Below are 21,716 nucleotides of genomic sequence, written 5' to 3'. Positions count from 1 at the left end.
CTGTCTACAAGTGAATAATGGTGCCGCCTAGCCTCAAAGATCCACATTGACGAAAAAGTGCGGACGTCATCAAATGTTTGCTTTAGAAAACGGTCGTTATTTCGCTATTTTACTTCATTTTATCACTGAAGCCAGACTGCCGCAAGATCCAGAAAATCTACGAGGTGAGATGGAGCGGATGTGCAGAAGTTTCCTTGATGCCCCTCGTGACCTATGCTACACCCTAATGTTGGAGCCATTGTTGGGCAGTTGAAACCGAAACGACACGACAGAAGAAATTCAATAATAGAAAATTCACTGGTCGCTGGTGAAGCCCCCGTGGTGATTCATACAAGTGAATAATGCTATTTTATTCTTTCATCCATCATAACAACAAAGAAAGCAGGCAAACACAGTTGGGCTTCTATACTCCTTGCAAGGTCGTTTCTTTGCTGTCATTTCTTTCCACTGACCAGTATTAGGGGTCATACACACAGTGCAAATTGAGAACTGCTGAAGAAAACATCATATGCTGATTTTTCTTTTAAAAAATAGTTGCTAAATGCAAAACATTGCGACAAGCTTCAATCAAGCTTTTTCGCGAGTTTATTTTTTGGTAGCATTCTTCACAATGCACTCTCACAATTGCTTATGCCCGCTGTGCCGTTAGTTCCAGTAGACTTCGCAGGCTGAACTGACGGTTTTGCCCAGGCTCTTGTCAAGGTTTTTGGCCGCATATTCCACGGATGCAAACCTGGAGCCGAAAAGCAGGATAGAACATTTTTACGAGCTAGTTGGTTCATTTCATCACTTCTTTTCAAAAGCAGAAGTGTCAGTGTTTTCTGTGGTAAGGATTTGCAACCTGAAAACCATGATAGCAGATAAGCGCAGAGCGTTAGGTACCATGAGTATTCGTCAAATATGGATGCGTCTATTCTGCAGTGTTAATGTCTTTACTCTGCAATGCAAGGAACACTCCTTGTGGATCTGTCTGGCCGTTCCGTTCCTTTTTTTTCTTTTTTATGTTTCCTCGGCACCTGATGTCACTTTTTCATGGGCAGAATATCATGACAGCGCGTTTCATTACTGCGCATGCTACCCGACTCATCGATGTCTATAGAAATCCTCGTGTAACCGCTTCAAAGTTAAAGTTGAAAGCCAGCGCCAGTATTGCCTGCGTTGTCGTCCATGTCTCTCTAGCGCTTTGTTTCCGAGAAACTCAAACCAACTAGCCCAAACCAAGGTTTTGTTAGTTAATATTGTGAAATGAGATAAAACCTGGAAATAATGTTTGGGAAAACAAATTACGCCACAGTTTACATAAAAACGTGTCAATAGTATTTTGTGAAGGTGGATTATAACATTAGTACTCTGCTTGTAATCACCCCACTTCAGCATTTACCGGCGTATTACCACGCATAAAATCTTAATTATTCAAACCAGGAGCTGAAATAGATCACTGCAGCAGAGTCGCCTCAGGGATTTCTCTTCAAGCAGTTGTGTAAATACTAGCAGCTCGTTTGTGACTTGCCAACGGTCTTCAGAATGGAATGAGAAGAGCCCGTCGGCTTAATAAAGAATAATAAATCGTCCATATTCAGAGTATGTTGAGGGCAATAATGAAACTCTGGATGTTATGAGGTCATATGTCCTGATCGAGAATGACAATGAAATTATTTCGAGATACCAGTAGCTATTAAATAATCCCGAAGGGAAATTCCGTTACCTTCCCAGTACCGCAACTTGTAAAGTCATGTGCTTCAAGTTCAAAATACGAGCGCTTCCGCCTCATGAATCCGAACGCTTTTCTTCGGGAGAAGATACATCGCACTTTGCAGCGCTGAATAATGGCAGGCGACTGCAAAGGAAAAGAAAATTTATTTCCATCCTCGTCAAGAGTATCAAGCATGAAATGCACTGCAGTAAAGCAGTAGCACTTTCTGAAATTACTCATAGATGGCAGCAGCCGCGCTCCAGTATTGAGGGGGTCCTACGTATTGCTGGGCAGGCCGCACACTGTATTCATGCAACCGGGTGGCATTTACGGTGCCTGCAGAGCGAGTGACGGTGCCTGGGCGTTGTTGCAGCTTAGTGAATAAATACACCCCTCAACTGCCTCCTCTTTGATGTCTTGTAGGGACGACAGTGCTCAGAACACGAGTGTTAGGACCAAACTGAGTTGAATGATGACTTCCCTTCCCCTCACCCCCTTCCCCCCGTGTAGGGTAGCAAACCGATTATTCTTTCGGTTAACCTCCCTGCCTTTCCTCTTCTACATCCTCCTCCTCCCTTGATAGAAGGCTTACCTTTCTTCAAAAGCTGTTAGTTCTATAGCTGACGCATGCCCATAACAAGAGGCAATTGTGGAGCCGAAACTTTTTCACAAGGACAGCGGCCTCCTCGATATTTACTAGATGTAGCTCCAGTCGCGCGCACCAGTGTTTGCTTAGCATGCATTACACGATCATTTTCTTCCTGGCCGACAATTTTATGTACTGCCTCTCTATGCCTTTGATCATGTTTTTAATATTACGTCCTATGTCCTTGCTTTTTGTTTATTTACTGGTTTATGGGGCTTAACTTCCCAAAGCGACTCAGGCTATGAGGGACGCCGTACTGCAGAGCTCCGGAAATTTCGACCACCAGGGGTTCTTTAGCATTTTCGGAGTGAGACAGAAGAAAGGAGACTGGTTCAGCAAGTCATGGTCTTGTGGAGGGCTGCCACATGACGTACTTCCTCAGCATTCCTTACTCCATACTCGGAACCGGTCAGGTATCAATAAACTGCTTCTTTCTTCTCCTGTGCTGAAGAGAGGTTCGGGGATGTGTTCTCTCCTCCTGTTGTCCCAGGAGACACGTCACTGACATACCTTTATTTCCAGTGATGCAGCATGAACAATCCTGTTCAAGGTCCGCAATATTGCGAGTTATAAAAGAAGAGGAATTATATTTGCCACGATCAATCTTTAAGGGCCTGTTAAAAGTACGTCATGAGGAAGTGGTACGCATCTTTTCGAGTACAGAGTGGCCCAGAAGCCGTGAACAAATTCCAAACATGCATAAAACACCGTACAGATGTTCGTGCACAGTTGAGGACAAAAGTGTCTGGACCAGATGCTCTGTTAACGAAGCCGAAAGCTCAATTATTAGCCTCTCGGTGGAGACCACACCTGTGGAGGCGAAAAAACAGGATTTGAGCCTTGAACTCCACAAGTGTGATGTGAAGCCGGCGGCTAATACTAAAGCTATCAGTTTATCCGACAGAATATGCAAACGGGAGGTTTTTGTCACTGACTCCACAAGTGGAAAGAAAGAGATCGTACCGAGTCCACTGTAACGGCCGATTTGCCAGGAGCTGAATACTTGCACAGGTCGAGTGGCTTCACCATCATACCAGGGTAGTAACCGTCCAGCTTTTGTCCTTCAGACTGAACCTTCCAGCATGCTGGACCTCTATACCTGGAGCGCGGTTAAAAAAAAAAGATTAGAAAGGTAAGCCTTTGAAGAAGCATGTGGGCAGCTGTCCTAAATCACTCTCACTAAAAATCCCTGAAATTGTTTCTTTTTTTTTGCATAGTCGTAACATTTCATTTTGTTTTCTATCGTAGTGGTTCTAAGACTGTCTAACTGACAGGCGTCGCTTCAAAAAACTTTGTCTGACTGAAAGATGTAATATATTTTTTTTCTTAGAAGGTGGAAAAGATTCTCAGTTAAAGCAAAACCAGTCCACAAATACCAAGTTTCTTAAAACATTAAGCATCGGCTCCCATTTTGTTTTTCTAAGACATGCCAACTCCTCACTGCTGTCTTGTTTATAACGCGAAGTATCAATCGAATCCGTGGTTTCTCACGGCCAGCGTGCATAGGCTGTTCGGACTTTGTTACCTAGGACTGCATGAAATTCATATTATGTTCAATTCCCAGTGAAAGAGAAGCATTACCCAGCTACCGGTTCACTGTTTTTAAGCAGCGCACATCTGCTGTGAAGTCAAGTATTGTAGATATTAATACAATGGCGTTAGAGGTACAGTTTACGAGAACAGCCGGCGTCCGTCCGTCCATCCACCTCACAAAAAAGCAGGTGGCCATGAAATTAATTCAAATAAATTCAATGAAATTGCCACCTGCCCAGCGAACATTGCGCATCAGCTGAATGGTCGAGAAAAAAACAGGCTTTCGAGGAGCTGCCTCTGGATAAATGAGCTTAACGGGAACTCAGGAGAAGCAACCTGGGTTCGCAAGCCCCGCCGGTGTTTGTGTTTGACACAGCCACCTGCCGTGGCCATGGCGCATCATTTAACCGCTGCATCACAACGCCAGTATAGTATGAGTACTACCCGCGATCTATGAATCTTTGAAAGTGGAGTACGTGGGCGTAAGGAATCAAGCTATCACACTGAAATCTTAAGGGTAGGTTAAGCGTCAACCATTTTTTTTTCGTCGGTTATTTCTGATTAAAATCTCTACAGTTAATCTACTAAAACCATCGCGTTCACTTTACCATTGTGTTCATTCTTGTGTTATGCGGTCTGCAGGCTGAACACTGCCCGAAAGCTTCAAACCTGCTCTGCGAAACCGCTTAGAAGCAACACCTTTCACCATCGCGGCTTCAGAAACGAAGCAAATCTCGCCTTATGTGGTGCTATAGAGGACTTACTTTAATACGTATTGAATCTGCCGGACGCTGCATGGGGAGAAGCGGTGGTAGTTGGGTCCCTTGTTTATGTAACTCATGATGTACCCCTGACTGAAAGGGCACTCGCGAGCGCCTGGGTGCCCCGGAACAGCATCGTTGAGCGGCGGGTCACCGTCGTGGGCCGCGCCAAGTCTGCGAGTGAGAGGATAGGTGCAGGCATGCGCAGTCTTTGCCAGACGTAATCGGGCAACGGTGGCTTGCTTCTTAGCCGCGTAGCGAAGCACTTATGGCAGCCCTTAAGTTCTTAATCTGGGTAAAGTAAGATGAACCCTTTTCCTCACGTTGTGACACCTTTCGATCTTGTGTGGTGCCGTAAATGTTACCCGGTACGGTTGAGAAGCAAAAGCATGTTGCTCGGTTACTTTTGGCAAAAGGGGGTTCAAGCAAGTGAAATGTGCAGGGCAACACCTTTGTCTCGTGAAATCATACATGGAACGACATTTGAAGAAGCGCCTCCAGCGTTGAAAATACGATTTACTCTGGCGTCCCTACCACGGAAGTACGTAGGACGAGGGAAGCGAATGGAAAGAACCCCCGAACCACCTTTCGATGCGGAGAGAAAGAGAAATTTATTGAACCCTTCCACTTAATAAGGACAACTGTCCTTCACAGAACCCAAAAATACAACACAGCGACAAGCGTCGCTCGATAGCACATGCAGCCAGAAAATACACTAAAGCGACTGCTGTCGCACTACACACACACAAAACGTTCAAAACACAAGTTTCCAGAGTGTCTTGAAAGGTCCGAACCACGCGGGGGAAGTATGCACTAAAATAACGCGCACAAACACCGCGCACAACACTCAATACGGCAGGAGCCGCACTGTGACTCGGCCCCTGCTTGTTTGGATGAACCGAGTTGCTAGAATGGGCAGCGACATAGCATATTGCACGATGGTCAGAGCATTGTGAAACATGGCAGCGTTAAAGAAACGGGGACGACATGAGCAAGGTGTGTTGCTGGGCGAGTTGGTTGGGGTACATCTTGGGGACGACGTGGATGAAATGTGTCTTCGATTTCGTTCCTGTTTCTTATGCGTTGCCATTTTTCAAAACGAGTGACCTACTAGCCCGCACCTGAAGACATTAACCGACACACAGCAACTTTTATTACCGAAACTTAATTACGCATTTTTTCAAATAAACTGATTACAATAATCTTCTGATCTGGATTAATTAAAACGCGCTTCCAAATTAAATTTAGGAAAGTGCAGGATTCAACATTTTCCACTCATTCCGAATGTGAGGAAGTGATTGCGTTAGATAGTCAACTTCCCATCCCCGCCGCCGCGGTGGCTCAGTGGTTACGGCGCTCGGCTGCTGACCCAAAAGACGCGGATTCGATCCCGGCCAAGACGGTCGTATTTCGATGGAGGCGAAATGCTAGAGGCCCGTGTGCTGTGCGATGTCAGTGCACGTTAAAGAAGCCCAGGTGGTCGATATTTTCTATGAGGCATCCCTCATAGCCTGAGTCGGTTTGAGCCGTTAAACCCTCAAAAAACTAATCTAAAGCATCCCTCCGGTTTGGTTTGGTTTGGTTTAGTTTTGTTTATGGAGTTTAACTTCCCAAAGCGACTAAGCCTATGAGGGACGCCGTAGTGAAGGGCTCCGGAAATTTCGACCACCTGGGGTTCTTTAACGTGCACTGAACCCCAGGTGGTCGAAATTTGCGGAGCCCTCCACTTTTCCGGAGCCCATAGGCTTAGTCGCTTTGGGAAGTTAAACCACGGCCGTAAACAAAACTAAACCAAACCAATCCGGAGGGATGCTTTAGATTGGTTTTTTGAGGGTTTAACGGCTCAAACCGACTCAGGCTATGAGGGATGCCTCATAGAAAATTCCCTCCTTGCGAAGACATCCACCTCTATATTTTCACGGTCCTCGTAACTACAGGGCCACATTTTCGAGAGCATTTCACATCACTTGTTACTTGGGGCTCAAAACCACCTGCCGATCAGGTGGTGTGTTTGTTTCGGGTAATTGCATTCTGGTCATTCGTGACGACAATTGCGATGCCGTTCACCCACTAGGAAATCCTTCATAAAACTGTCGTTGTAGTAATCGGAATCCCTCTACAATGTTCACTCACAGCACCTGTTTCTTCGCATGGGATGAAGACATGCTGGTGATGATCCCCGACTTACAAGTGAGCTATCTCGTGTGTGAAGGCATGCATTCCGTCGTACGACCCTGGAGTGTCTTCGCCGATGGCAGCGAGTCTTTTGGAGCAGACGCCGCCAACAGCGGCAAGTCCTGCACGAGAAAAGAGAAGTGAAAATGTGCGAACCATACAACGTGGGAACACCGTGTTTAGTTTGCATTTGCGAGCTCAGTGAACGCTCTTTCAAAGGGCCAACAAATGCAGTCGGGGACACGACCACAGACCCCAACCTAAAAGCGAGGACTGAAAAGTAGTGTGACCAGGCGGCGCCCGCCAGTGTCTGCACCAAACAATTCTAGACAAAAGCACTTTGTAACGTGAGCTACATTGGCCACAGTCTCGCCGTTTCGCGTGCTCCCTCCGTCGACTATACTGCGCATGCGCGAGGAGCGTGTGACGTCACTGCGCACAGCTGGCGCGCCTCGCCGCGGCCGCTGCTGCCGGTGGCTCAGAGCCACGTGACGGCACTGCTCACGCTACGAATATCCTGGCATAGCAGAGCTAAGCCACTGCCAACTTTATTTAACGCGAAAGAGTTTATGAATTCAGTTTTTTTATATATTGTAAGGTTCACTATAACAATCAATATATCCGCACATTTCCCGTCGGCAGGCTTGCATTGTTTTTTTTTTCGATTAACGTTTCTGCTACCGACAAAAGCGTTCCCCATTGTTTCCTATGGCAGTCTCAACTGCTCGATGCTAGCGATGAAATCGATATGAAAGATTTTGCAACATATCGGAAGATGGACCATTACCTTCCATACTTCCATTGCAGTGCCTTGCAGATTTACAATATTTAAAATGCTTATCCAAGATTACTGGACATGACACTCACAGAATGATGCTGATGCCACAGAATAGACAGAATTCTTTCGGCAAGTTTTCCAAACAATAAAACAATAACCTGGCGCAGAATGGCGACAAATAATAAAATATGCGGTAATGACGCGTAACCAAGAAGCTACGGCCTTAATCCAGCGAATTCTAAGAAATTTCTTTACTTGCATCTTAATTTCAGCTGCTGGGAACCTGCAAGGCGCTCGGATACTCGGAAACCCTCCAATGATCAATATTTGCAAATATTATAAATTATTGCAGTGAAAACCTTCTACAGGCACTGTTCTTTCTTTCGCCATCACATAACGCTTAACTTACCCTTTAGAGTGCAATGACATAGCATTGGACATCCCTCCGGTGTAGATACTCCTCTGTCGTCTATGTTCTGCCTACATGCCCACATATGCGGATTTGATCAATGTGCGCTTTACATTTATGGACGGCTGGGAGTCCTCATACAGCTCCTGGCGCAGTGGCGCAGTGGCGCAGCGGTTTAGTGATGCGCCACTGCCCCGCAGGTGATGAGGCTTGTGACACCCAGGTCGTGAGCAAACTACCCACAAGGAGGTGGGAAGGTTGTGACGACGTCACAAAGCCGCGTCAGTTGGGTGGCATGGGGGCCACTGGATTTTCCGCTCTTAACGCCGACGACGAAGACAGCTACAACGCCGGAGTGTCAGCAAAACGGGAGCCTTAACGCTACCGCGCTGATAAACTACAGATATTTTCGCCAGAGGCCGTTTTCGCATACAAACTGCAATGACATTTACGGACCCGTCAGCCTAGATCACACCGCTGTTCTATTGCAGTCGGCGATCAAGGACTCTTAACAAACTCATCACAAGGAGTGTTCACAAACTCAACCGAGTGGCGGGGAAACGATATTTTCAGTTTTACCTGGAATTTATGACACATAAATGCTTGTTTACGAAGAACAAAAACTGACCAAGAAAGAGCGGAAAAAGAGGCACCAAGGACAATAAAACAAAATGGAGGGGACACTTAAACTCCGCCGTAAGGGTACGATGCGACAACGTAATGGGCTAATGCCCATATATGCAGAACGTCATTCTCTACTTTACATTCATAGATCCCCGAGACTCCTCATACCCCTTCTGGTGCAGTGGTGCAGCTATTGAGCGATGCACCAGTGGACTTCGATGGCAGGTGCTCCCAGCGGTGGGCGACTCAAGTTTCTCTTCCCGAGCGACCAATCCTCAATTTATCTGCTACCTGCCACGGTGGGTGATTTGCCCACTATCCGATGGGCAGGTTGGGATGACGCAGCAAGGTCACGTGACCTAGGTAGCCCACCCACCTGCCAGAGCCATGATTGTGATTTTTTCGCTCACAACGCCGACACCGACAACACCGACGTCGGATTTACTGGAGAACGGGGCTTTTAACGTTATGGTTAAAACTTCCCCTTAGTTCCTCATAAATATAGTACCACACACATTTTTCGCGCTCACCTCTGCTGTTGGTGTCCGGAACCCCGTTATCCATAACGTACATGTCACGTCTGGAAGAAGAGCAAAAAACAATGTGCACCATCACACCATGCTAAAAATATCATGACCGCAAGAAGAACCCGCAAGAAGAACCCGCAAAAAGTTCAAGAACCGCGGGCTCTAGTTACCCGGTTATAAGGTACACTACATCGGGGTATCCATAATCTTGCTTCTTCTGTTCAACATACTTCGTCAACTTGCGATGCGTGAGTGTGTCGTCCATGTATTTGCGGTTACCGTGTAAGTAAGGTTCGGTATCCTCGGAAGCAGAAACAAACAATAAGCACGTTTTAAACAAGGGTAGCGCATAACAGTTTAGCATATCACCGGAGCAAGCAGAAGATCACAATAGTCACCTCGCCCCTTTCCAGTCCTACCAGCAGGACCTTCACTTTGGGGGCCACCGTGTCCTTGAAGCGGAGGTTTGCCTGGAAAGTGCATACAATGCTTCGTGGATACAAGTGCAATCGGGATACAAGTGGATGCAATGGTTAAATATCTGTGTAGGTATTAGTATCCTTACAGCGGAGATTGTGTTTCACAAAGCATATATTTTGACAAAAAAAGGCATTAAAGTTAAAAGCGTGCATCGAATTTTGAGTGTAAAGTTATCGTCGCCCGTATTATCAATGTCTGTGTTGCTGTCTGGGGCTTGACAGCAACCCTTTTGGGTGGGACAGACGTGACTGGAAAGGAGAGAGAAAGTTTAACGATAGGGAGAGCGAAGAGGTCGCCCTGAAAAATGGATATCTGGCCTGCTACTCTCAACGGGGGAAGGGGAAGAGAATAAAGAGGGTCGTAATGAGTGCCAACGCGGTGAGAATAGCTAGAGATGAGAATATCTGCACGCACTTTCCATGGCATCACAGCAGCGAGGGAAAGACAAATACAGCACAAAAATAATAGAACAAATATTCACATTTCGGCCCCGGCAGGACCTTAAAGCCGCAGCGTGGGAGTCGAAACTTCAATGATTTTTAACGGGACTCCCGTTCGGGAAAGGAACCGGCGTCGTCCAGGTGGTGCTTTGTAGAAAAACCCGCTCACCGTTTCCCATCTTCTCAAGATGAGAGAGAGACCAGGCCCACACAACGCTGCTTTATCCCTTTCGGCTAAGAGATTAATTCGTGGCTTATTTTTCTATTTCAACTTATTTTCACCTACGGGTGCATGAAATTTCTCCTTGCAGTTCCTTAGGATCATTCATTTTTCTTCTTAATTAGTTTAAGCCTGCCGTATACGGCAGTGGCCCAGGCAGAGGCACTTTTATTTTATTTCATTTCTGAAGCTGCATCATAAGTAATGCATTAAGGATAAACTTCTCAGGATTGGCGGGGAGTTGCAGCTTGAACCGCTGTGTGAAATCGTCCTTTACATTTAATTTAAGGCTACCGAATATTAAGGCAATTTATAGGCGTACCTTTAGCGGCTGCTAAGAGGAGTATGCAGTGGGTTTCACGTGACCTTCGGTCGATAGGAAATAAACTGCCCAGCTTTTGTTTTGTGATAAAGCCAACGTCAGTCTCTCTTGTTCACAGATCGCCACGTAGAAAACAGAAAACCAATAATGATGCGGTTGAATCATTGTATGTCTTTTATTTCCCTCCCCACCTTTCAGTCATGTGACTTATCATGTTTCCATAAGTAACCTGTTACCTGACTTTCCTGGGTTCATAGACTAAAAATAAAGCTGCACATTATGTCAGCACATGATGCGTCGGTATTTGTACAAATGCTTTTGAGTGCTCAAGCAAGGGTCAGCAAAGCGACAAAAAAAGGAGAGATGTCTGGGGTAACTTACGCTGTTAATCATGACGCATAAGTATTCGAGCAACGCTTTAGTCTTGTCGAAGTGCTTTTGGTGCTTCTTATCTGATATGACAAACAACTCTATTGTGACATTCGCGGGAACCTCTTGGTGAGCGTTGTACCTCCTCTTCCTTGTCAAAGAGGCTTTATCTGAAATATTTTGAAAGGAGAAATCAGTACTGGAAACCCCTGTCCGATACTACACATCTCTGCTTTCTAGTTGTCGGTCACGTAAAACTCATTTTAATTATTTTTGAGAACAGAAATGACTGGCGAAAACAGCGTGCATACATTAACTGCTAACAGGGAACTACAGTTTTCATGTTAGGGGCTCCGAAATTCAAGAATAACGTGAATGAACTCTGTTATCCCAGCTGAGCATTGAGATTAAAGTTCTTGCATGAAATTTACAGCAACGAAACCGGAATAGATAAAACTGTCTACTTAAAGGAGCCTCAGTATGTTTCAAGGAGGAAAGAAAATAAAATTAAAATTAAAAGTTGCACCCTCGGGATTAATGTCCGGAAATACTCGTTTTTCCCAACACAATAATTTGTTTCAATGTGTTGTCAAATTAAGTTTTTACATATCCAAATTTTCAGGCTCCCTTAGAAAGTGTCATGCCCATCTGATATTTACTGTTCTCGTAGGTGGTTGCGCGTACGCGCAATGCATAGAATTCAAAACTGAAAGTTTGTTAACGTTTATCTATGTGTGCCACTAGAGCTGTTAATGCTTGTCTGTTTTTCGTTTAGTATGTTCTGATTTGTTGTGTTCATCAATTATTTCTGTGCTTTTTAAGTACTTAACCCTTAAGTACTTTTGAGCGATGTTGGTGCATAAATAAATAAACAAACAACCAGCGGTGCACTTTTCAAGGTGCTTTTCTTGGCTAAACTTAGCATTCGAAGCTGCCACTTTGAGCTATTGTTTCTATTCTCCAGAAGTACCTTTTAAATGTGTCAAAGCCGAATATACAGCAAGGAAAATAACCAGCGGGCAAGGAAACGTTTTCTCTCAGTGATTCAAGCCACATTGATTGCTTCTTTTTATGTTTATGATCTATGCAAAATCGTACGAGCATCAGTTTAAACAAAACTTTACTGCACCTAGAAGGATATGAGCGATACCATTTGCGTAGATTTCTATACAAGCCGCTCTATGCATTTATAGAAAAAAGATGCATGCCGCAATGGTAAAGCGCAGTTGTATGCATGACTGGAGAAACAATCAACGTTTTCAAACGCTATAGTTTGCACTGCAGTGCACACATTTAGTATATTTATTCACGGCATAGGTATATCGATGCATGCGTAGATTTCTTTACAGAGACACACCTTTTTTTGGGATGAGGGCGTCGTATTTGGCCCCCTCTTTCTCCTCGATTTCGTAGATGTGGTGCGGCACCTGTCCTTCTTGAGACCTTTCCATGGTTGGCGCAGGAGCGATCCTGTGACGAGGTCCGATAACGCCATCCTGCAAGTTGTAATTAAAATATCAAAGTGGACAGAAGTCTGATTTTCATTGTTTATTATCGGAAGTTCATTTGTGTTCGCAAAAATATCTCCTTACTACCGGACGGTCCAATGAACGTGGCCACGAAGCTTCTTGCACCACCGCCCAGACAAGCCTTCTTTCTGTCCAGGTCCCGCTCCTAAAGCTGTCAGGTTGACTAGCGCGTTCTCACTTAACTGTCCTTCGCGGATTACGCTGCCTTTCAATTAAAGTTACCCAGCACTGTTGGTTGCCGGCTATAACCCTCAATTTGCACTGTGCGATGTCAGTGCACGTTAAAGAACCCCAGGTGATCAAAATTTCCGGAGCCCTCCACTACGGCGTCTCTCATAGCCTGAGTTGCTTTGGGACGTTAAACCTATATAAACCAAACAAATTTATTTATTTATTTATTTATTTATTTATTTATTTATTTATTTATTTATTTATTTATTTATTTATTTATTTATTTATTTATTTATTTATTTATTTATTTGTTTGTTTATTTATTTATTTATTTATTTATTTGCTTATTTATTCCGAATACCAACATCTCCCGAAGGTATCATTGTAGGGGGTTCAATACATGGGGGCACACAATGGTAAAAAGATCGCCATAATGCACATTGTCAGTTAAAAACGACTAACACTGAAATCAAAATTACTGCGAAACATACAAATAGTGCAATGGCAAAGATGAATTATGTTTTTTTTTACTCTGCCAACAACGCTTCTAAGAGCTCATCAAGCAAATCATGCGATTAAACAAAACTATAAACAATCTTAAGTGTACATTAATGAGGCAAACGATGGCGACCTTGGCATTGCAAGACTTGACACCTCTTACTGCTCTTTCTCTTTGGAGTCGGTATGACAAGCAGAGAAGAGGCTTACGTGATAGGAGGGATTGGAGGGGAAGCGGTCTGCAACCGCCGACCGACGACGTGGTTTTTCTTTTAGTAAGATTTTTTTACTAAGGCATTTCAGTTCATGTTGGGGGGTTACCTTCGGTTTAACACTCGGCTTTTTTCTCCGCTCCCATCAGGACCTCAAGAATGGACACCATCAAGCTTTCAGGTTAGACGTCTGATCATCTCCAGCTATTTACTGTGACATTGTGCGTTGCAATCTTGGAACCCTGTCCTACATTAAGAGAATGCCATGTGCTGTGACAGACTGGATGGATAGATTTATAAAAGCACTTCTTCACAGGAAGGATGCACTGAAATACTGGTTCTGTCTTTGCTGGCAGAATCCCATTGCAGTGCTAGTTAGCATGCAGCAGAGTTGAATCTCTCTTCTCGCGTTGCCTGGCTCACTTTATGGCTTGTTCTGTTTGTGTTTAGCAGTGTTGATGATATCGACGCGCAACAAACCAACTTAGTTTCGCTAAGCAACTCCGTATTATTCTCGTGTGCAAATAACGTACGCGGTGCGACCTTCATGCATGTTAACAAAGAACATGACAAAAAAAATGGAGATATATTGTCATGCGAACTCTGTGATATCTCACCACATGCTGCTTTGGACGCAAAACCTCGTTCGTTATTTAATATTAGGTTTGCAAATCGCACAACGCAACAAGGTTAACGATGCCTAATGGGGACCGTATAAGCACACGACAAGAAAAATCCTTCGCGAAACTTACCAGCTCCAAAGCATTGGAGGAAGTTCTTACTGCGACCGTGGCGAAGTGTTCCTCGTCTTCGTAAAGATTTCCGTCGATATCTTCACCTCTGATCTGTGAATGGAGCAAATCATAGAAGCGGTTGTGTCTTGTTTCTCTACACTTACAGCTTCCTTGCAAGAGCTTCAGTCTGCAACCGGTAAATGAAGCAATGCGTTCAAAAAGGTGCAGTAATAAATTCTAGTTTTTATGCTTTGTTCAGAGAGCTATAAAGGGTTAATTTCCTTTGTTACAAGTACTAATTGCTCATGTTATCAGCGTGACTGTTAATTTTCTATAAACTTGCTTATCGTTTCCCACATCCCTGTTTTGCATATACGAGCTGAAACTTGCCAGGCTGAAGGTCCTGGCATTTCAAAACTGCTAATATGAACTTCGAAAAGGGTCAGCAGCTCTAAATCTGACGTGCTACCAAGCTTTTTTTTTACATCACTGAACTTCAACGACCATGTCGTATGTCATGATCCCTTGACGTCACTTCCTATACCTTACGTCAACGTTGCCTTTGCAGTTCTCATCACTGTAAGCACTCTCCCCGTTCCAATAGCCCAATTTTGCTTTGTTAAACAATGCATTCAACGTGCTCAACGTTCTGGCCATGTTTTGGAAACTATGCTCTTTTGAAAAGCCTTCAGGACCGCTCTAGTTCTTAGGTCAACGTCGTCTTGCTTTTCTTGGACAAAACAATATAAGGGCACTGTAAATCCTGTTTTGTTTACCTGCAATCTACAGAAGTCCTTTAGCATATAGCTCATTGTCTCACCACTGTAGGACAAAGAGCGCTCCTGTACGTCTGTTGTGCACTTACGAAGCGGACAGCCGGTGTGGCATTTTCAAACTCGTGGACAATCAGTGTCGGCGCCGCAATGGACGCCTTGAGCAGTCTGAGGGTGAGGTCTTCGTGTATGTGCACGAGCTTAGCGCCGTCAGCAGCTCGCTCTTCCAGTAGTCTTGGGTAGACGAGCCTCGGCTGCGGCGCCCCTACGTCGCAAGTGCAAATCGATAGTCGATTGGAGAACATATTAACACTGTCTTTTAAAACTTTTCTTCTGGTCAGGAAACTTCTACGTAACTCTATGTGAGGGCTTTTTTAGGCCTCTCAGGTTGACCTCCCGCTATGTCCTGTAATAAGATATGCTTACTGTACATTGTACTAAATGAGCATAAAAACAGATAGGCGTAGAACAGAATTTGCCCATGGCGAGAGAGAGCTTTCTCTTCATGCCGACAAATATGGCTAACCATCGAATAATTTTTTTTGGTGTTTAACAGACACACTTTTCACAGCAAGAATTCGTTCAAAAAATATTATTAGCGCTTAAAATAGTACACCATAGAAGCTTCCGTTTTCGCATCGTCAAAATTGAAAACTTTTCATTGGTGTCGCCTGCTATTGTGGGGTCACGCCCCATGTTCATGGGGCGTGAGCACTCATGGCACTTTCGTGCGACGAGAAACTTGTCCGAACCGTCACTTTCTGATGCTAAAAAACAACGCAAACGGGGACGAAGCAAAGAGAGGGACACGACGCTTCGTCTTTGCTTCGTCCCCGTTTGCGCTGTTTTTTAGCCTCAGATCATGCACCAACCAGCCCAAATTTCCATCCTTTTGAAGTACCGTCACTTTCCTATGAGAAACTAGTTTGCACGTCCTAAGTGCCGGTTCTCACCATATCCTGTCGCTGCGCTTCTAGATTTTGCTTACAAAAGCATGAATTAGGAAGTGGAAACCTGTCCTACCCGTGAGTGAGGGCCCTCTTCATGCTCACAAGTGCAACGTACTGCTATTTGCGTAAAATATTACATGGAGTGGAAGTCCTTCCTGCATGCAATGCTCGGCCACCGCAAGCTATCTAAGTGAAACAAATGCAATCCTCGACGAGCACGCGGTTAACATAAGTCGCGCTTGTCGAAGTACTTCACGCGTTTAAATAGTGTCTAAAAACAGACTAAAAATAAACACCATAAAAACTGAAGCCGTTTTATTTAGGCGAAAAAACAAACACCCCGAATTTCTGCCTACCCTCGTGCTCGGTTGTAGTAACACAAAAGTAGCTCTTTCAATAAAATGCCTTGGGGTTATGTTAGACAAAGGCAAGTCCTGGGACGGTCATCATGCTCAACATTCTTGGGTAAAAATTTCGAATGTCAAAAAACTGTAAGATACTTGTAGAGAAATATTGAAAGTAATGGTTCATTCTTCCGATATGTAGCAAAATCAGTCTTTTATAGTGTTTCCATGGATCGCATCGAGCAGTTAAAACTTCCATATAAAACCAATACGGAAAGCTTTTGGCGGTATCGAAGACGTTAACAGCAAAAATGCAAGCCTGTCGACAGGAGATCTGCAGATGTATTGATTGATATAATGAGAACTTGCATATATTAAAAAAATTGCGCTCATAAACTCGTCCTCGTCCAAAAATGCTTTGCCCATAATTGTTAGGCATGAAATCGACTTTTACGTCACTTGTGCAGTGTTCTTGGCGTGCTTTCTAATCTATGTTTTCTCTTGCCTCCTAGGATTAACAAATTAATATATAACTCCCTTTTTCTATCAAAATTCACGTACTGCTACTTGTTCACGGGAAGCACGGCTGTTACGAATATACCAAACCTGCATAAATTGGAGAAAAAGGTTATCCACATAACCGCTAACACTCCTTTTGATAGCCACACATTTCCGCTCTTCAGTTCATTAGGTCTGGTACCAGCCATCGATCTTTATCACCAGACGCTTTTATGCAGATACGAAGCCCACCGCAGACACAAGAAATTCTAAGGACGATCACGATACTCCCTAATGCGAAATTTGAGTCCAGCTACGTAGATGTCTCAGACGTTGTGGGCTGACTATTTTGCTTTGCTGAGTTGTCGGCGCTTGTGGCGACGATATTAGTTCGATAGTTGTATTAGTTGTTGAAGACGACGATATTAAATTCACAGCGTGCGAGAATGCGTATTAGTTGAAGAAGAAGAATAGTAATGCACAGAGCGATATTGTGTTGCAGTTTAACATGGGCGTGATCGGCGGCAGCGATGGCCTAGTGCTTTCGTGCAGTGGCCAGCAACGTTGATCTGTTCGCGGCCCCGCGGGTTGGAATCTCATGGGCGGGCAAGGTTGATATTTATTTATTTAACACACCGCAGCAGACCTTACTCCGTACGTTTCGGCAAAATTTCAAACATACCGCAATGTCGAACCAGTTGCGGACAACAGGTGCTTCGATTTAAGAATTCCCAAATACTAAATCGTTTGGATTTGTCTTTGGACTAACCGGCAGTAATAAATGCATCATTAATTCATTCCTCAATTCCTTCCGGTGCGTGAACGTGAATTTCTAATGCATCGTTGTGTCTTGTAAATTCTTATGTGCATATTTGCAATTCATTTTGCCTGTGTGTATTGTATGCTTTTTGCAGGTGAATTTTAAATGCGTTTTTCTTACCTTACCCCTGCCCTTGTACACTGCGGATTGTTCGATATGCATTTGCAACTGCACTTTCTATGCGCATAACACGACCGCATTTCGAAATGTTCATCAGGTATGTCAAATCCTACTTGTGTTAATGTCATCAGTCATTCCCCATTGTTATGAAACATGAAAGTATTTGCTGATGCTACTGCCTGGTAAGGGAGCGAAGTCCCCGTCAAGCCTCTACTCTGGCTTTTTGGCTGTGTCTCCGTTCAACACTCTATGGTAAAATTTTGATAAAGAATAAAGTGTCTCTGAAACTCCTACCTGAAATGTGCAGTGGTCACAGTACATGACTTTTCAGTTCTCAATTCACAAAAAATATGTTTCCTTCTTTGACCTTTAAATGCATAGTCAGCACAGGTTCCCTTTGAGCAAACTCAGCTTGCTACGTAAATGGCTTCGAGCGATCGGGAAAACGGACTCCAGACCTAGCAGGCGCCAGACACTGTGCTCAGCTCACTTCGAGTCAAGCGCCTTCAGAGGCTTCGGACCTCAAATGAGGTGCATGCATAGCTAGATAAATACATCACCACAAAAACCACAAAACATGAGGGAAAACGAAGCTTGAACAAACATAAAATTCAACCCGTAGAACACTCAACAAGCCACCATATGCCGGTCCGAAGCCTATATCTTCCTCGCATTCATCAGGCGTCCATGGCGGATGAAGTTCAAAGCCGCCAGCTTTCCCTTTAGTTAATAGTAAGAAACTCTATGAATGAAAAATTAAGTTAGATTACGGTGAACTGAAGGGGATTACGGGGATATTTCGGTGATTTGCGGTTGATTAACAATGGATTACTTTGAATTGAGTTGCATTAGGGTGAACTGTTGTAGATTAAGAATAGATTAGACTGGCTTAAGTCCCGGCCTGGTGAATTAAGACAGATTACGGTGGATTGTGGCATATTTCGGGCGAACTTTGCCGGATTAAGGTGGATTAAAGCAGAGTAGGTAGGCTTAAATTGGATTAGTTTGTATTAAGCGCCTGTCCTGTCGTTTTTCGTCCTTCTTTGTGTCGTCTTGTTGCGCTTCTATTCTTGCCATACATTGTAGTAAATTGAAGAGGTCGGAATAAGTCGGATTGGAATGGAATGTCATGAATTACGCGCGGATTCTGGCGGCTTGCGTTGGATTAATGGTGGTTTCATTTCGTTGATGGGTGTTTAACGTCCCAAAGCGACACAGGTTATGAGGTACGCCGTAGAGAAGGTCTCCATGAAAGGATTATGGGTAATTACATTGATTTATGTTGGATTAGCTTAGATTGCAGTGTGGATTAAATATGAATTAATCATGAAATCTGGCGAGTTGCAGTAGATTAATAGTAGAATGCGTGGGGTTAATTTAAATTAGGAGGATTAGGGTGCATTAATGGTGGATTGCAGAGGATTTGTGGGTGGATTGAAAAGAAAATGCTTTCGTCTGCACAGCACATAAATATCCTAAGTGCCGTCCATATTTTTACACAACTGTAGTATATACAGCAAATGAATCAGCATTTTTTAACAAAACTGTAGTATATGCAGCAAGTGAATCAGCTTTCTTTGAAATCGACTACAAATGCTAGCAACGGTTGCGTATTATCGGTTCAAATCCTTAAGAATGTTAAACATGTTGGAAATCTTGCATAAAATTTCTAAGGCAGAGGCGAAAAGCCTAAAAACAAAGGGGGGGAGGAGAAAGACCTAAGTGTCTGAGGAAGTCGTGAATTTTCGACGGCAGTTCAGGTTCTTTGAAGGCACTGGAGTAGCTACTGGCTAGGGGTTTCCTACCCTTGGTGTTATCAAAAAGACACTGCAGAAACCTTTAAGAAAGGCAGCATCAATCGATTACTGCGTTTTATTGGAAAGTAATTTAATTTCACTGAAAACGCAGGTTTTAGAACAAGCATAGAAAAAAATTATTACAGGCGTTGCCACCACCGAATGTTTCTGCAAACTGTAGTGCCAAGACAATTTTTTTTTTTACCACGATTTATGATCCTAGGCTGCACCGTCATTCACTTCCACCCTATGATCACGCATTCTTTCTTGATCTTGACTTCAGTAGTTCATGCTTAAATTGCGGGTAAAAAGTTTCATGTTTGAATGCAGTTTAATCGGCAATTAAAGTGTGCTTTGCTGCCGTAGGAACACGCATATAGCCAGAAGGTCCGCACAATTGATAATTCCTATGGAAAAAAATCCATTGCGTTCTTCTCACTCCCGCATCGCGACAGCTTTCCCAATATCTACAATAGAGGTGACCTATCTTCAAGAAGCAGCGAGTGCTCAATGCAGTTCTCACTAGCCCGGGACACTCGAAAAACCTTGTGGGTACATGTACGGTCTTCGAAAAAAAAAAAAAACTTTTTCAGCAGCCTTTACGTATTTAGGGCTGCTTTTCTCTTACATCATTTTCGCATGGATTCCAAACTTCTCTGGGTTCGCTATCTTTTGGTCCCGAAAAGAAGGAGGGCTGTGGAAAAGTCATGAGAGCATGCACAAAGGCTAGTTGGTGCTTCATCTTAAAAACGTTGATCGGTATGTGGAAACTGGATACCGGCAGAGACAAAAAAAAGCATGTATATAGGTCAGAGTGCAATGTTAACGCTGTTAGTAGCGCTGCTCTTCGTTCAAAGCAGTTGTGGTTCTCCGTCCCTTTTCAGCTTCCCCATTGCCCCAAACGTTTCGAACTAGAAACGTCTTTTAATTTTTGCCGCAGCTATAACATGTCTGGTATCATTTTCGGGGAATACGTACTGGAAAAATGATATTCGTTGGTGCCTTACCGTCGAGAGAAATGGCACCAAATCCTCGCTACAAAACTTACTTAAGTTCACCCAGAAATCAAAGTTAAAAGATGATGGGACTTGCATCATCCGTTCCTTCTAACACTTCATTAACCGGATGAAGGTATGCTTGTCTTCCTAGCACTTTCGCGACCCACCTGACACTGCCATTTCCATCTTTATCAATATTCACACCTTTAGCGCAACCGCAATAAAGAATTCCCTAAGGTAGCAACTCAGTCCTTGCCTTACCTTTAATGGCACCTGCCAGAAAAATCAAGATAAGGATGGCTTCCACTTTGTTAAGGCCACGAAAAGAGATTATCGCAGGCATGCCACTGCTCCGTCCCGAAGTCGGTGGTTGAAAGCAAGCGCTGCTGCAGTGTTGTATTTAAATGTGTCGTGCAGGTCAGTAGAGTGAAAAACATTCTCAGTACTGACGTAGTGCATGCCCGTGTTATTGTCCACTGCCTTCAGCTTGCCTCGCCTTTGAGCGCTAGCCCAGTGCGGCCAAGCGGACCAACTTTTTTTAGATATGTCTCCTGATGTCAAAACGTGCCTCAAATGTCACTACAAGATGCGTTTCGTTCGCCAGAAGGTCGCCTAGCCGACACGAAAGCCAGGCATTCATCTCGAGACGAAACAATGGGTAGGCTGCAATCTTTCAGAGAAGTAAACACGATTAGTTCACGAGCGAGGGCATTCGGCTGCTGAATTGGAAGGCCTGGGTGGCTGGGCCTAGGAAGGCTCCAGATGTATAGCGTCAATCTGGGGTTCTGTAATCTGCGATTCGCTGACGACATTGCCTTGCTAAGTCACATAAGAGATCAGCTGCAAAGCATGATCAATGAGTTAGACAAGCAGAGCAGAACGGTGGGTCTAAAAATTAACATGCATAAAACCAAAGTATTGTTATATTTCGCCGAGCTAGTAGCGTGTTTCACCAGGCATCGGGTCCAGGAACACCGCCGCTGGGCCGATGCAGGAAGAAACGTGGGCCGGAGACAGGGAGTATGAGAAGGAAAGGAAAAACTATTCACAAACAGAGGCAAACAAAGTAAAATTTGAGAACAGGTTCAGGGAATCGCTGCTCGATTAATGTGTCGAGCGCTTTAAATAGCCTCTCCTGTTTTCTTCCCGCCTTTTTCGTCCAATCATAGGGCCTTCGTTTTGGGCGCTCATTGGCTGGTTTTACCAGCTTCACGCTGAATTATTCATCAGTTCTTCTTATTCATATCACGCCAGCGTTTCAGCTCAAAAGTTAATCATGTAATTACGCCTCTTTTT

At 44.1% G+C, this 21,716-nt stretch overlaps 1 protein-coding gene across 1 annotated transcript; it reads right to left on the bottom strand.

Moving 5' to 3' along the window:
- Nucleotides 1–601: 601 nt before the first annotated feature.
- Nucleotides 602–20,763, bottom strand: LOC149330940 (venom metalloproteinase antarease-like TtrivMP_A). Its single transcript, XM_089561664.1, has 13 exons — nt 20,682–20,763; nt 14,987–15,159; nt 14,140–14,232; nt 12,335–12,473; nt 10,990–11,147; nt 9,545–9,616; nt 9,317–9,447; nt 9,150–9,199; nt 6,822–6,930; nt 4,637–4,807; nt 3,303–3,438; nt 1,706–1,837; nt 602–733 (listed from the first exon to the last, which is right to left on the bottom strand). The coding sequence occupies exons 1-13, from the start codon at nt 20,761–20,763 to the stop codon at nt 698–700; spliced, it is 1,482 nt and encodes a 493-aa protein (XP_089417790.1). The 3' UTR covers nt 602–697.
- Nucleotides 20,764–21,716: the final 953 nt, after the last annotated feature.

This window comes from Amblyomma mixtum, chromosome 9, assembly GCF_055824585.1.
Source record: "Amblyomma mixtum isolate Tamu chromosome 9, ASM5582458v1, whole genome shotgun sequence".
NCBI lineage: Eukaryota > Metazoa > Arthropoda > Arachnida > Ixodida > Ixodidae > Amblyomma > Amblyomma mixtum.
The sequence above is the reverse complement of the archived record's forward strand: the minus strand, read 5'-3'. Positions and strand labels throughout refer to the sequence as shown.

What these genes read in the sequence shown, in the direction of transcription:
- LOC149330940 (XM_089561664.1), bottom strand. Translation starts at nt 20,763, where the DNA reads ATGCCTGCGATAATCTCTTTTCGTGGCCTTAACAAAGTGGAAGCCATC. An exon ending in CCACACCGGCTGTCCGCTTC is followed by an intron (nt 14,233 to 14,986) that starts GTAAGTGCACAA and finishes CTCCATTCACAG; the next exon opens with ATCAGAGGTGAAGATATCGA. An exon ending in TATGCGTCATGATTAACAGC is followed by an intron (nt 9,617 to 10,989) that starts GTAAGTTACCCC and finishes TGCACTTTCCAG; the next exon opens with GCAAACCTCCGCTTCAAGGA.